This window comes from Folsomia candida, unplaced genomic scaffold, assembly GCF_002217175.1.
Source record: "Folsomia candida strain VU population unplaced genomic scaffold, ASM221717v1 Fcan01_Sc027, whole genome shotgun sequence".
Lineage (NCBI taxonomy): Eukaryota > Metazoa > Arthropoda > Collembola > Entomobryomorpha > Isotomidae > Folsomia > Folsomia candida.
The window spans coordinates 2,045,780-2,059,784 of NW_019091219.1; the positions used below are offsets into that span (position 1 = coordinate 2,045,780).

Sequence of the window (14,005 nt, forward strand, 5' to 3'; positions counted from 1 at the left end):
AATCATACCATTCGCGATGCTAAGCTCGTTGGTACATTTGGACCGGATCTATCTAACATTGACGTGGCCGTTTCAAATATTTCTCTACTTTTCCGGTTTTCCGGCATTTAAAAATACCGGGCTCCTCTCGATTGTGATTTTCGGTTTCCGAGCCACGGGGAGTTTATAAATACATTGCGAATATTTTCATCGGATAATTAAAAAAAAAATTGTTTAACAAAGCCAATTATCGTCAGCTATTGACTACGACTTAATAAAATTGTAAGTATGTAATATGTATTAGTATTATTCTAGAGGTCTTGCTTTGGTGATTAACAAAATGAAGAGAAATTAAACACTTACTGCATAATTGTTGCCAATAAAATATTTAGACTCTTGCCCTTATATTTTAAAGGTATCCTTTACGGAAATTTTGAATTTTTCGAACCAACATAAATACGCAATTGTTTTTATTGATTATCTTACTCGACATGATGCACCGCTGTAATGTTTACAACTTTAACCCGACACAAGGAAACCCTGCCTGACACCCTTGTTACCTTTAGCTTCACCAGGACTGGCAGCCCACTGCTTACTGGGTTGAGGAATGATAGGCTCCCAATTTGGTATTACTTTCCGAGGTAGGGTAGGTTAATACATATGTACATGTGATATTACTACCTAAGGAACTTGAGCATTGAATTTTGTTGAGTAATTATAAACTCTCGCATTGCTCTCGGAGTACTCCTTAAGCATCTTCGTATTCTGCCAATGTACATCATGAATAATGCGGAACCTTGAATGGCAATTTTCTTTAAACAAATCCAGATGTATCTCCGTATACTAATCACATATTCAACAAGTTGTAGTATCAGTGCTATAGCAACCGCTATTAAAACTACAACAAAAATTACTGAAATTCCATGACTTATTTTCAACGGTTTTACCCTTTCATCATCAGGTCTTTCAGGTTGATATGAAACTGACATATTCAATGGCATATTGTCAAGGAAATATTTTATACGGTGCTTGTAAGCATTGATTTGACTTCGAAAATAGCTCGATTTCATCTTGGATTCATGCGCGTAAAAATTGCTTTCTGAAAGACTTCTAAAAAAGCTTTTAAGACGCGACATTCCTGCGTACTTCAAATAGTAGGCTTTTGCTGATTGCATAATGGGGTGACCTCCAGTGTAGAAACGATTCCACGGATGTTTACTGGAACACATAAGACACAGAATACGAATACCCAAAGAGTAAGCAATTCAAATTATTTCTAAGCTCTTTATCGTACTCACGAGCATATGTATATAACGATAAATGGTTCATTTACAATTTTTTGCGGAACTTTGTACGATTAATATGAAACTTTCAGGAAGGTTTTACAGCGAGACCAGGGCCGGATATTTTTACGGTTACTACTTACCTGGCCAATTGTGCAAATGCGTCTTGTATTTTATCTTCCTCATCTACCCAAACCGTTCGTTGACATTTTGCCAATTCATTAAGTACAATCATTTCATACGGGACAAACATATCCATAAGCCTTTTTAATGAGAAGCCAGGATGGAAGAAATGGTTCGGATGTAGAAGACTATAAAGCAAAATGTCCAGCCTAGTTGAATTGCTTTTGTCTGTAATCTAGAGAAAAAATATTACTACCAAATCAACTAATTATGTGGGCTTGTTTTGCAAAGTTTCCCACCAGGTTTAGTTCTTCCAGGGATGTAATTGGAACTTCAGATAATTTATATGTTTTTTCTTCTAAATATGTGGCTATTTCATCATAGAATTTGTGGAACATTCGATCTGGTACGTGAGAGTGTACTGTACTTATATTATATTTGAATTCGCTTTTTGCAAATATTTTAAAGTCTCTTTTACTGTCGAATATCCTTGAGCCATATACTTTCAGAATTAGCCCATTAGAATCATTCCATATATTTGGTGGACAAGTGTTCGATATATTCACGCCCTTGTAATCCAACTTGCACACGACGGTTGTTAAATTGTCGAAACTAGTGATTCGAATTGGAGGGAATGGGGACGACAAGGATGTAATGAGCACTCCAATATATCCCTGAGTCAAAACAATTGACACTAAAGAAACGAGGCCGATTGATATTCGGAACGGTGTGGGGTACAGCAGAGTCTTTGGCCAAGGTACGGATTTCTCGAAGAGTGAAGCAATTAGGACAAGCTGTGCTGTGAACGGTCCTGTAAGTACTGGGTGAAATATTTTAACGTATAGTTTAAACGGCAAGGTTAAAATTAGTGTGTTCACGCAGAGCACGATCCAACACTCGATTTGGTATGGGGATATAAGTAGTTGGAAACCGAACGGTGCTTCCGACCAACATGTGATGAAGTTGAAACCAGGGGTATTGAAAGAGAGCACTTCCTCCCATGAATAGCCACTGTCTGACATCCTGCATTTCAAATCAAAAAAATTTTATTGGATTGAAAACAAATTCTAGTTCGAGGGTTTGGCCTAAACACGATCTGATATAAAGTAATAAAGTAAACATTACCTGATATTATCTCCACGTTTCGTAAGGTCAGACAGAAACGGATATCCATATCCTTCACAATTTCTAGAAAACAAGTTCTGACACTCGCGAACGGTCAGATTTTTATGTGATCTAAAAAACTCATGATGTCTGGAGGTCTACTGTAATATAGGTAATATCCTTCCATGTACAAAATTTCAGGACTAATGCTCCTGGTCATTGCAACACGAAGGCAGGTCCAGCGTCTACAAATATTTCCGGGCTTCTCCAAGCCATAACCTCGTAGTTGAATTGTTCCATCCACCACTTCACCAACTGTAACCGAGCTCAACGTCTTTTCAAAAATATAGGTCAGGTGTCGCTTCCGATCAGGCTGGCAACTATCACAGGATATACGAATAATAGGATAGAAATACCAGATCTTAGTGTATTTGTGGTGTATTGATTGTCGTCTGCCGTTTTTGAAAGCAAAAAGGGATTCAGCTTTCAAACTGAATTCCATCCTGTTTGAGAACAAGAATACTTGCAATTTTTCTTTCAAATGGGATAACGGAGGAACCACTGGGTCAACGTTTTTACACAATTTAGAGTCCCTGGATATTGCAAGGGAGGACACAAAAGCATCAAACTTTCTCACTTTAAGAGCATATCTGGTAAGGGCAGGTATCGATGACGTGCTAGAAGTCACAAACAGAACAGCGAGACATACGATGTATTTGACGCCACGATACTGCCACCCGCCGTACAGATTGCTTCCGTCTACAACATAATTCCTTAGTAGAGTGCGATTCCTTGCCGAATATTTCCAATCCCACTCGCCCGGCTTATCACAAAGCATTTTGGAAGCTGTCAATGCTTCTGACGTATAGATCGAGACAGGGCTTTCAGGACGGAAAAGTCCGTTTATATACATGTTATTCTGGATATTCTCAACAACGATGTGAACTTCACATGGATCTGCTTTAAGTATAGACAGCAAAGACATAAGCTCCATTTTGATATTGTACAAGATAATTTTTTCAGTTGCTCACTAACCATAAGAAAGATCGTCTAAAAAAGCTGGTATTCGTACTTTATTGATTTATTTTATCAACCTGAATCGAAGCACGTATGTGTGTGCAGACATTTAATAGGCAGTTTGCAAACCTACGTTACGTGAAATTTCTGTAAGTCTCTAGATTTCTTGGTTTTGGTATAAATTTTTGGAGATAACACGATAAACGTTCGGACGGGAAACAAAAATAATTAACCATCGGCTCCGAAAATTTTGACCAAAATCGAGCGGTCAAGAGAGTTAAGGGAATTTCACGTATTTAGTTTCCCAAACTACCAAATACTGACACTGGATCGCGTACACACACGAAAAAAGCAATCGTGTTTAATAAGATTTATATAAAATTTTATCCCTATAGACATAGTTAAATAATAAAAGTTGTTGTTCCAACCACTCCGAGTCGTTCATGCATTATGCGGACGAATATCTGTAGTCGTGCTTTCGACTTTGACTTGAGCAGACTGGTTTGCTATTTGCTGTCATTTGAGTTTTTCTCCTAACGCATCAAAAAGTTACTTAAAGAAATTATAGATCAAGTTGCAAATAATAACGTAAGCAAAGATTATCATGATAGAACATACATCCGCTCTGCAAAAAGCAATTGATAACGCCAACCCTGATTTGATTTTTAATCACAATTTTCATCAGTCAATAAAATTTTGCAGATTTGACTTGATTTGACGTTTAGTTGTAGGTGATAGTATGTACTATCGGTCTCCCTGACCTTTTTCGTCTTCAAATGTATTTTTGTTTCTCCATAGTCTTAGGGTTTTGTGGGACAACTGGTGACTTGTAGGATGGTGTGGAAATTTGGTGTTTTGATTATGTATCACGTGGTATTCGAACGGCCCTTGACTGCTGCTTCATCTTACTAAAGATAATCGTTCCAAATAAACTTCTGCACAATATATTGAAAATTTTACTTATGCACACAATAGAAGCACTTTATTGTAAGTGAATTCATGCCCAGGACAGCATCTGGTATAGTTATGGCGAGTATGTACATAGGATAATAATTCTAGTTTCCGTGACTCATTTTATGAATACTTTATGTGGAGCACTAAAAAGCAAACTACACTAAAATATTTATAAATCCTAGATCACGCAAACTAATCCTCTAAAGTTGTGGTTGCGCGAATTTGCATATACCTAGGGCGTTTCACTCGCCTGAGGACGACTTCTAACCTAAATTACTGATAAGTCATCTTGCCGTGGATGTTTCTAATATTATCTATGTGAAAGACCTTATTTCGAACTTTCATTCGACACATTTGGTTCCAATTTTTGTACACTCTACGCGATGTGGCAAGGCCGACTTTAGACCAGAGGTCGACGCCGACCAAAATTGGCGGCGCCAATTTTGGGTGATTTTTCGGCGGCGTCGGCGGCGCGGCGCGGCGTCCCAATGTTAAAGGTATAGGAAAACGGATTTATCGGCGGCGGCGCCGCCTAAAATGCAGCCGGCGTACGGCGCGGCGGCGGCGCGAGATCGGCGGCGTGGACCTCTGCTTTAGACCACTCGTCTCTTAGGATTTTCCAAAATCCAGGAATTTTATATGGACGTCATCTTCAACAATTTTTTGTTGATAACCAAAACCGACAAAATCCATGGGGCTTGCATCTGGCAACTTCACATGTATCTCAGTATTGGAAAAAAAATTTATTCCCAACTTTGCATTTAAAATATTCACATAAGCATGGGTTATCCGAGCGGTGTATGAGGACGCCGCGTAAGTAGTGAATTATAACTTTTGAGGTCTCCTAGCCAAACAGTTTGGGCACTTGAATTTCCAAAAGTGGTTTCAAAACAAAGTCAATATAATACTTTGCACTAATTGTCACTTTTGCTGGAAGTTTGATAAGTGGGAGGACCCCAAGCCCTGATATTGCATCAGCTACCACGAACTTCTTACAAAAGTGTTCCTTCAGTAGTAGGCTCAGTTTGATGAATTTTTTTGTGGATATTAAATCGTAGTAAATTCGTCTCTGGCCGTTTGTGTTTTGTAGACAAACTATTCCTTCATCTATTTACACCACAAAGCCCTTCTTATTTTTTGTCAAATAATTTGAATATTTTTTTTTGCTAGCACTCTTCGATTTTTCTTGACGTTTTCTGTCTGTTGATGCAGTCTTGTTTTACGTCTCACTGTCTTCATCCAAATCTTGATTACTCCATTCATGGTTGACAAAGACACATTAACTTTACTACAAATTTGTTTTTGGGTGGGTAGACTCCTTTTTCAGGTCAAAAGGTTAATTTATCTGAGGACACTCGGAGTCAGTACTGGAAGAGGTTGTCTAATTGGTGGGGCTGGAAGGCCGGCGGCAACAGCTTGACGTTTCTTTCCTTCGGTATTAAGTACCTTACTTATCAAGCAATAGCTAGCTGAAAGGCCCTGACCTCTGACCTCATTAATAATTTTCCTATATGAATAATCAGTTTTGGAAAGAGTTTTTATTGTAATTTCTACTTCAGGGGACGCTGGGGGTAGCATTTTTCAAACTAGACAAACGATACTTGGTACATAAATTGATGAGAATATTACCTTGCACTATCCAAAATTTCGCTTCAGAATGTTGTACTACCGCGGAGATATTAAGAGGTAAAATCTTCCTCAGCGTGGCAAGACACCCATCTGTAAATTTAGTAGGCAAATTTTATCAAATGAAAAAAACACGAATACTTATGTAGTTCTAAAAATTTAGGATTTCGCTACGCAGGTTTGTCTAGCGAAATTTAATTTTTACTAATGCATACTTACAAAAACCAAAGCAAACAAGACAGAAATGAGTTTTTTAATGCATATACATAATTTACATATGTAAAGCTTCACCAAATAAGGAGTTTATAATTCTTTAAAAAAAATAGCGATCTGTCATCGAGTCAAAGGCATCATATATAAATATGTAGCTACGGCTGGAACCATACAAATATTATAATTAATTATGCGAAGGAGTTCAAGTTACAGTTCAGCTACGATGCTTCTGAAATATTATTTTGCAGCATTACAGTTAACCATAATCTTTTGCATGGAAAACCTCTCTCCGATTAATTTTGGACACTTTGACCATTGTGTACTCAAATTTGTTAGCTTATCCCATCCTAAATACATACAGAATATTCCAACTTAATGCTGCACTTTATCCAATCCAACGATCCCAACAACCCAATCTACCTACACGATAAATGCGCGACTCAACATTTCCTATTCTACACCCAACGCAGACAAGTTCTCACTTGACTGAATATTTCATGAATTTTGTAGAATAACCGTTTTTGTTAACTTTGACCTTTCAAACAACCCATATCTGTAGAACTGCTTACTTGCTGAACACCCGAGATGACAGCAGTGTCAAACATTCATATTAATTTAACCCTTGAAATTCAAGGATTTAAACGAACGAATGCGAACATATATATCAAAACAAAACCCCGAAGTTTGTGCTCTAAAGTACTTACAGAGAAAAATATATGTACATACACACAAATACCAATTCCGTCACATCCTTTCGGGCAGAATACAATGCAATTTTTTATTCCATTGTGTAAACTTATCGGTTAGTGGTATGTGAATTAATAGCGGATAATGCACAAATTTTGTGAGAAGAATCTCTGTTAAATATTAATTTTACCATACTTATGTTGTGAATTGTGTTATAGCCCGATATAATTGACACCACTAATAATTTAGTTTGTCAATGTAGTCAAAATTTAATATCGACATCAGCCTTGAAAATTTTACCACATAATTTGTGCATAGTCTACTTAATTATGAACAAAGGCAGGATGTAAAATTTAAGTGCATAGTGGTATCATGCTTCAGATATTTGAAGTCAATTCAACATAGGAGTCTATTTATTACTGTAAATTATTGGTATTTTCTCTTGTTGAGATTTTGGGTTTTTTATTATCGACATCGAATGAAAATGTGGGTGCGTCTTTTTTCGATTATTATATTGATATTCGTTTTCTGTAGCTGTGGAGACACGAAAAGCGTCACGATAAAGTTACGATTTGAAGTGCAGTAAGATTTTATATATTAGACATTAAATATGAGCGTGATAAATTTATTGGCCAGATCAAAAATGTCAGGCCTTGACTACGTAAAATTAGTCGGTTTTTCATAAATACTGGTCTCAAATTTGTATATGTTATTTTCTAAAGTGATGCCCCAGACACCGACAGCTGGAGTAAACCAGGTACTTTTGTCATTAATTTCAAGGATAATTATTTACTGTTGCTGGGCAGGGCAGTCACCAGGGAATAGTAAGCTGAGAATGATACCGAACGTCACCGCCCAGCGCAAATTCATGACGTAAGGAAACAAATTGATTTTTAAAACAACTTTGGCTCAAGTGAGATTTAAACCCTGTTTATTTCATTAAATGAAGAAACATTTGGAGATGAAATCTCACAAAGCGCCATCCCAGAACTTGAGCTAAATTTGTTTTCAATAAAATTTGTTTTCTAACGTTATGAATGGTTGGTAAGTACATAGTGACGACCGGTAAAATTTTTGTGTTTCGAATGTCTCGCTTTTCCCGGGACACAGGACCTGGCCAGAAATAGAATATAATTTAAATTAATATCTTAATAACTAATTAGTAATTTATGTAGATCTCTACCTCCAAGTCTGGGCTGAAGTTTCTTATCCGAATTATATCAAGGGATGTGTCCGGACTACCAGTCATATATCCGACTCTTACAATCCTGTCTTTCCAGAAGTATTTTCCTACCATTCCTCCGACTATCATTTTGAGGTAAGGTATGGTTAAAAAAATTTCTAATTGAATAAATTTTATGAACTAGTTTTAATTTTTTTCCATAAGGTTTTCTACGCGAATATTAAATGATAATTTTGAATTACGTAATATTTTGGCATAAAATATTATTCACGCTTTCAAGCGAAAGTAGGGGTATAATTGTATATAAAAATAAAAAAATATATTTTCTTTATCTTGGACAGCGTCTCGAAGTCCTCGTGTGGGAGAAGGAGCCCGCCCTAATGGCAGATAAGGCAAGATGCAAAAATTATGTGGCATGCCCCCTTCGATATTTTGGTCAACAGAAAATATTTGTTATGTAATTATACATCCAATTTCTAAAAATTGGTAAACGGTATGTCCAGCGCAAAGGACAGTTTGTCCTAGAGTAATGATTTTGCGTCGAATATAGGGAGATTGCTAATTTATGGTAAAAACGTAGATAACTTGCGTAGGGCTCATTTTACCGACAGAGTGGAGTAATATATGTTCCTGCAAACCTGTGTTATGAAGATGATTAAATATTTCCTTTCGATCTATTCTTAGAAACTGGGATATAAAATGTACTTGGCTAATGACTTGGTCAGGAACGAGCACATCAGCAGCGAAATTGCCGTAATCGATCCGATAACTGGGAAGCCGGATCGTCGCTTGGTCCCTTTAACGCTAAAAGCTGCAAATGTGGCTACCACGTTGCATATTTTTATGTCCGTAAATGGGACCGAAAGTGACGCCCACCTTAAGGCTCACAAAGAGAAAGGTATCGAAGTTGGCTTAACTTGCAAATAGAATATTGATACGGGGCGACTACAGCTTGACAATTTTTGTAAGAAAATTTTTAATAAATAAATTGAATAGATCTGTTTTATTTCTGGCTGAGCAAGTAAATAACATACACACAAGCCGTTGTCTTTGGCGATAATATTACTGTTAAGATAACATTTGGGGTTTGTGCGACGGTAGAAAAAGATTCAGCTTTTACATATGTATAAACTTTACTTGTGTGAATATGTACCATTTTTTGGGTGATTAGTTAGCCTAACCCAGTAGGCGAAATAGGATTCCTAGAGTGCATACGTAAAACTCAATTGACAACCTTTGTCTACATCAAATCCTATAAAATATCAGAGGGTTTCTGTCTAATTTATTTCATCGTGCAATTCAAACACTTCATATTCAAGTAAAAGTAAATGTTGTAGTTGTTCCTGCATAACCGTCAATGTCGGAATACAGTCTATCGAATAAAAGTCGATTTTGGGGACAAATGATAATTGTATCTTAAAAAATCCGCAATTAAATATGGCATCTGTGACTTGTATCCGATAAAAATTGGTCAACAGGTTAAAAAGTTAATGTATTTATCTAAAATGGTCTTGTGGATATTCAGCAGACATAATCTCACCAATTGGTCGCGTTGGAGTAATTTAACGCACCCAAGTTATCTAATTTCACACATTTTATTGACAACTTCGAAAAGGAACAATTGCAAAAATGTGAAAAAATATATCGGCGGCGCGCCGAACTTTCTCCATGTTAATTTTGTTAAATTGTAATAAATAGGAAAAATAAATATTTCTTTGCTTAATTTTCTCCTAAGATATAACTCAATGATTTAGAAAAAATCAAAACCCAGAAATATTGTATGCATTGGATTCCTATTTTTAAAGATTTTTTTTCAATATTAACAAAAATGTTGAAAATAAATCGCTGAAATTTTTAACGTCGCCAAAAAATTCACATTTGTCTCTACAATCATCTCAATCTGTGATAAAAGTTCATATGGACTGTTAAAAATAGCACCTGTTGGAAAAATAAATAAATAATTTCTAGGTATTTTAAGTGTTGTACTCTAGCAAATTATCTGCTCGGGACAGGGTTTTTGATATCGATAGGGTTTTTTAGTGGCTCAGTACAAATCCGGAAGTATAGAGATTCCGAAAAAGTGGATTCCAAAAAGTATCCAGGATGAACTCCTACCGTAATCACCCATCAAAAACTGAAGTCCATTAAAATACTCTTTTCCTGCAAATCTCGCCCTCCCACCCGTGTCGCTGCTCGGAAGCCGAAAATTTTAAAAACCTGATTGACAGAAGTTAAAGTAGTTTAGAAGATATCGTCGTACTAATTCTAAATAATCCTATGTTGCAACGATGGTGAATTCTAAAAAGTCCTATGTTACATAATAAGGCAAAGCAACATACCTAGAACTTTTTAGAATATTTTTTTTTGTAACATAGGACTTTTAAAATTAACCATCAATGAGACATATGACTTTTTAGAATTATTACGACGATATGCATTTCAACGAATGGTTTCACTAATGATGGATAATTTCTGCGATGAGTGTAATTATCCCATGAATACTCGATGTCATAAATATTAAAAAATTCTTGTCTACTTTTTTATCCGCTAATCATACTGCCTCCCCTCAGAGTTTTTTATAAAAATAATTTATTGAACTGCTATGTTTACCAGTCATGTGATAACGTATTTTACATTACGACTCAGTGACAGTATGAATGCACATCTATTATACGAGATTATTTCGTTTCATAAATATGTATATACGCAATCAGCGTAAGTTGATGTGAATAAATAGATAAAACGTCAGTCGGCTCAGGCAACTCGTTCATTCCGGGTCTAAAAGCGAGTTAAATAAAACTTGAGTTACACTGCACTCCAATTCTCGTCCAAGTCCTTCATACGTACGAGGAAAGTGTGGCTTCAGGAAGTTTTTCATTTTTCTTCATTTAAAAGTGAGCCCTGGTGAAGATGGGGAATATTGTGTTTGCAATTTTTGTATTTTGGTTTACCCTCCACTTCATTCCGGGGAAGATAGTGTGTAAAGATGGGAATCCAGGAAAAGACACGAATCCAGTAAGAAAGAGTTCTTTTACGCATTTTGATTGTACAGGGTGGTTACAAAATATGTGTACAATTTCGGTCCTGTATTTTTATTAGTTATACAGAACGTGGACACGAAAACTGTAAAATTTCAAGGTCAAACTTGGAGGTTATATTTCCAATTTTTTTTACAAAAAAGTCATTATTTAAAAAAATGTTATTTTTCGCAAAAAATTAATTAAGTACGTGGAAATCATTGGCATATGGAGAATATAACTTACCATTGTCCACATATTTTATAACCGCGGTGTCTATAATTACATAGTAAGAAAAAATAATGAAAAAAAGTTTGTAACAATATTGTTGTAACTTATTTAATATTTAGTTTGAATACTTGGATGTTCTGGGGGTATTCGGTGCCTACAATGGGGACGAGTTGGGTCAAAAGATGACCTCATTTTTTAACGGGTTGAAAGTTTTAGGTCAACAGTGCAACGAAGGCGGGGAGGAAGAAGTTGTCATCGCAGGACTTTTGTCCCTAGCCAGACATGAGTTAACCGTGCAAATCATGAAAGTCTCAGGTAAGACTATTCTATTTTTTCATAGAATACATTGCAAAAAATCCGGTGTAAATTTCTCACCCGTATTTACCGCTGGTTCACCCCAAATGATGTCAAATTTACGTCCAGCACGGTACAGCCAAATGGTGTTGATTTTGCACCGTTTTTTTTTGCTGTGTGTGTACTTGTACTTGTTCGAATCGTATGTATTGTGAAAAAAAACTCCGGTGAAAATTCACATTCAACACTCAGCAGGGTGGCAGTGTTGAATATGGTGTAAATTTTACACCGTGTGGTGTTAACTTGCTATAAAAATGAACGTCAATATTAAGAACGAATTAAACCAGTGGTGTCAATTTTTACACCGTTGAATTAACATGGAATTTGGTAAAGTATTATAAAATTAGGAAAATCAATGTTTGATAAGTTTTTCTATATTTTTTGCACAGGACTCGAAGATTTTGCAAGAATTTTCACCAACCCAAAAACGTATTTAAGGGAAAACGATATATCTACGATTCCCCCTCATTTAACGAGATTCAAGGTGGAAATTAGCAATAAGATTTGTTCAGTTTTCCTACACGAGGTGGCATCCATGTTTTCAACGGCACGAGATGATCTCGTGAAAGGATTGGCGATTGTTCAAGAGTCGAAATCAAGTAAAACCAAGATGACCGAAGTGAACAAGGTGAAATTTAGTATGAATAACTTTTTACGGGGAATCGAGCAATTTGAAGGGAATCTTATTAAAGGCGACCGCGTAAGGATTGACCTGGCTAGAAAAGCGGTGGAAATTGTCAGCAAATTCAAACCCATTGCGGAAAATTTAGGTATATAAGTACATACAAAACCAGAATTATTTGATTTTTGTGCTTGGAAGGAGCGAAATTGCTTGTAGAATATGAAATACCATAATAAGTATGTACAGGGTGTCCATAAAGAAACAGTGTATAGTGTATTTTGTAGAAGTTAAGTACTCGTTCTGTAAAAACGTTGCGAACGGAAACTTTGTACTAATTTTTTTAAATTCCGGGTATGAGCAATATGTACTTTTGGCACACCCTGTATTTCTGTAGCAACATTGGCCGAGATACTTACTTTTGATGAGCCCTGTACATGTTTAGATTAATGGATATCGTGATTCTTCGATTAATTTGTTGTTTGTAGAAAACGAATTAGGAAATTTGGGATCATCATATTCCACTTGGGCAATTTTACTACAAATTAAAAACACCTGGCCTTTGCACATCGACACATATTCCCTGACGCAAGAAGTCTTCGCTGTCATCGTACTCGGATTCGGTTCGCCTTATGTCTGCGCCCATTTTTTTACGAGAGGGAATAGACCAGCGGTCGGCAGGGTCCAGGAAGCCAGGAACCAGCAAAATTCTAACCTGAGTCCGGATGCCAGCCAGAATTCCGTTGAAACGATAGACGATCATCTCTCATCTCCACAGAATTCTGTGGGGACGAGAGACCACAGACCGATCTCCACCGACTTCTTGAGTAGATTGGGAGACTCAATTCCTTCTTTGTGGGCTACATTGTGGGAGTATTTTCTACTTTGACTGTTATCTGGGTTTACTTGAGTATGTGGAATGCGCGTGATAAATTGGTGGATAGTATTTTGGAAGGTTTATCAAATTCTGGGAAGGATTTGCAAGATATTCAACGAGCATTGCTAGCTGCGTGTGTGGACAGATGAGTCAAATTTTGCAGGAATAGTGTTAATAAATATGTACAGGGTGGTCATGAATTCTGACTATAAGGTATGATGGTCACCTTTACAAGTGACATGGCATAAATTAAGATTCTATGGAATCTTTGTCATTTTATTCTTAGCTAAACAATGACATCAAGGAAGACCATGCATAATAGTACTATTTCATGAACATCTTGTAAAAAAAGGCGAATAAGGATTTTACAAAATTGAATTTTTTACTCAATTTTACGACCGATTTTTTGATTAATTTTGCGAAATTACAGATTTTTTTACAAATTCGTGCGATTCTTGGTATAGGAATTTCCCCCTTATTATAATGTCCTCTTTGGTAGCTGTAATATAATTTTATGCACAAACTATACATTAATGTAAATTCCAGACAATAAAAATTATTTGTGATTAATTCTGTATCTATAACTTAATTTCTCATGAGGTGTGAGTAAAACTGAATGAGTCAGACATGGTTTTTGGTGGTGCACACTTAATGAATAAATCGTTTATGAAATGACTGCAAAATGTCACAAACAGTTCGTTATCTGTTTTAAAAGGGAACCTACATAAAATAAGTGAC

General features: G+C 36.3%; 1 protein-coding gene across 1 annotated transcript; it reads left to right on the top strand.

The window, feature by feature from the left end:
* Positions 1 to 12,170: 12,170 nt before the first annotated feature.
* LOC118438849 lies at positions 12,171 to 13,618 on the top strand. The gene is made up of 2 exons (XM_035859637.1): positions 12,171 to 12,541; positions 12,879 to 13,618. The coding sequence occupies exons 1-2, from the start codon at positions 12,307 to 12,309 to the stop codon at positions 13,277 to 13,279; spliced, it is 636 nt and encodes a 211-aa protein (XP_035715530.1). The 5' UTR covers positions 12,171 to 12,306; the 3' UTR covers positions 13,280 to 13,618.
* The last annotated feature ends 387 nt before the right edge of the window (positions 13,619 to 14,005 follow it).

What these genes read in the sequence shown, in the direction of transcription:
- LOC118438849 (XM_035859637.1), top strand. Translation starts at nt 12,307, where the DNA reads ATGTTTTCAACGGCACGAGATGATCTCGTGAAAGGATTGGCGATTGTT. An exon ending in ACCCATTGCGGAAAATTTAG is followed by an intron (nt 12,542 to 12,878) that starts GTATATAAGTAC and finishes TGTTGTTTGTAG; the next exon opens with AAAACGAATTAGGAAATTTG.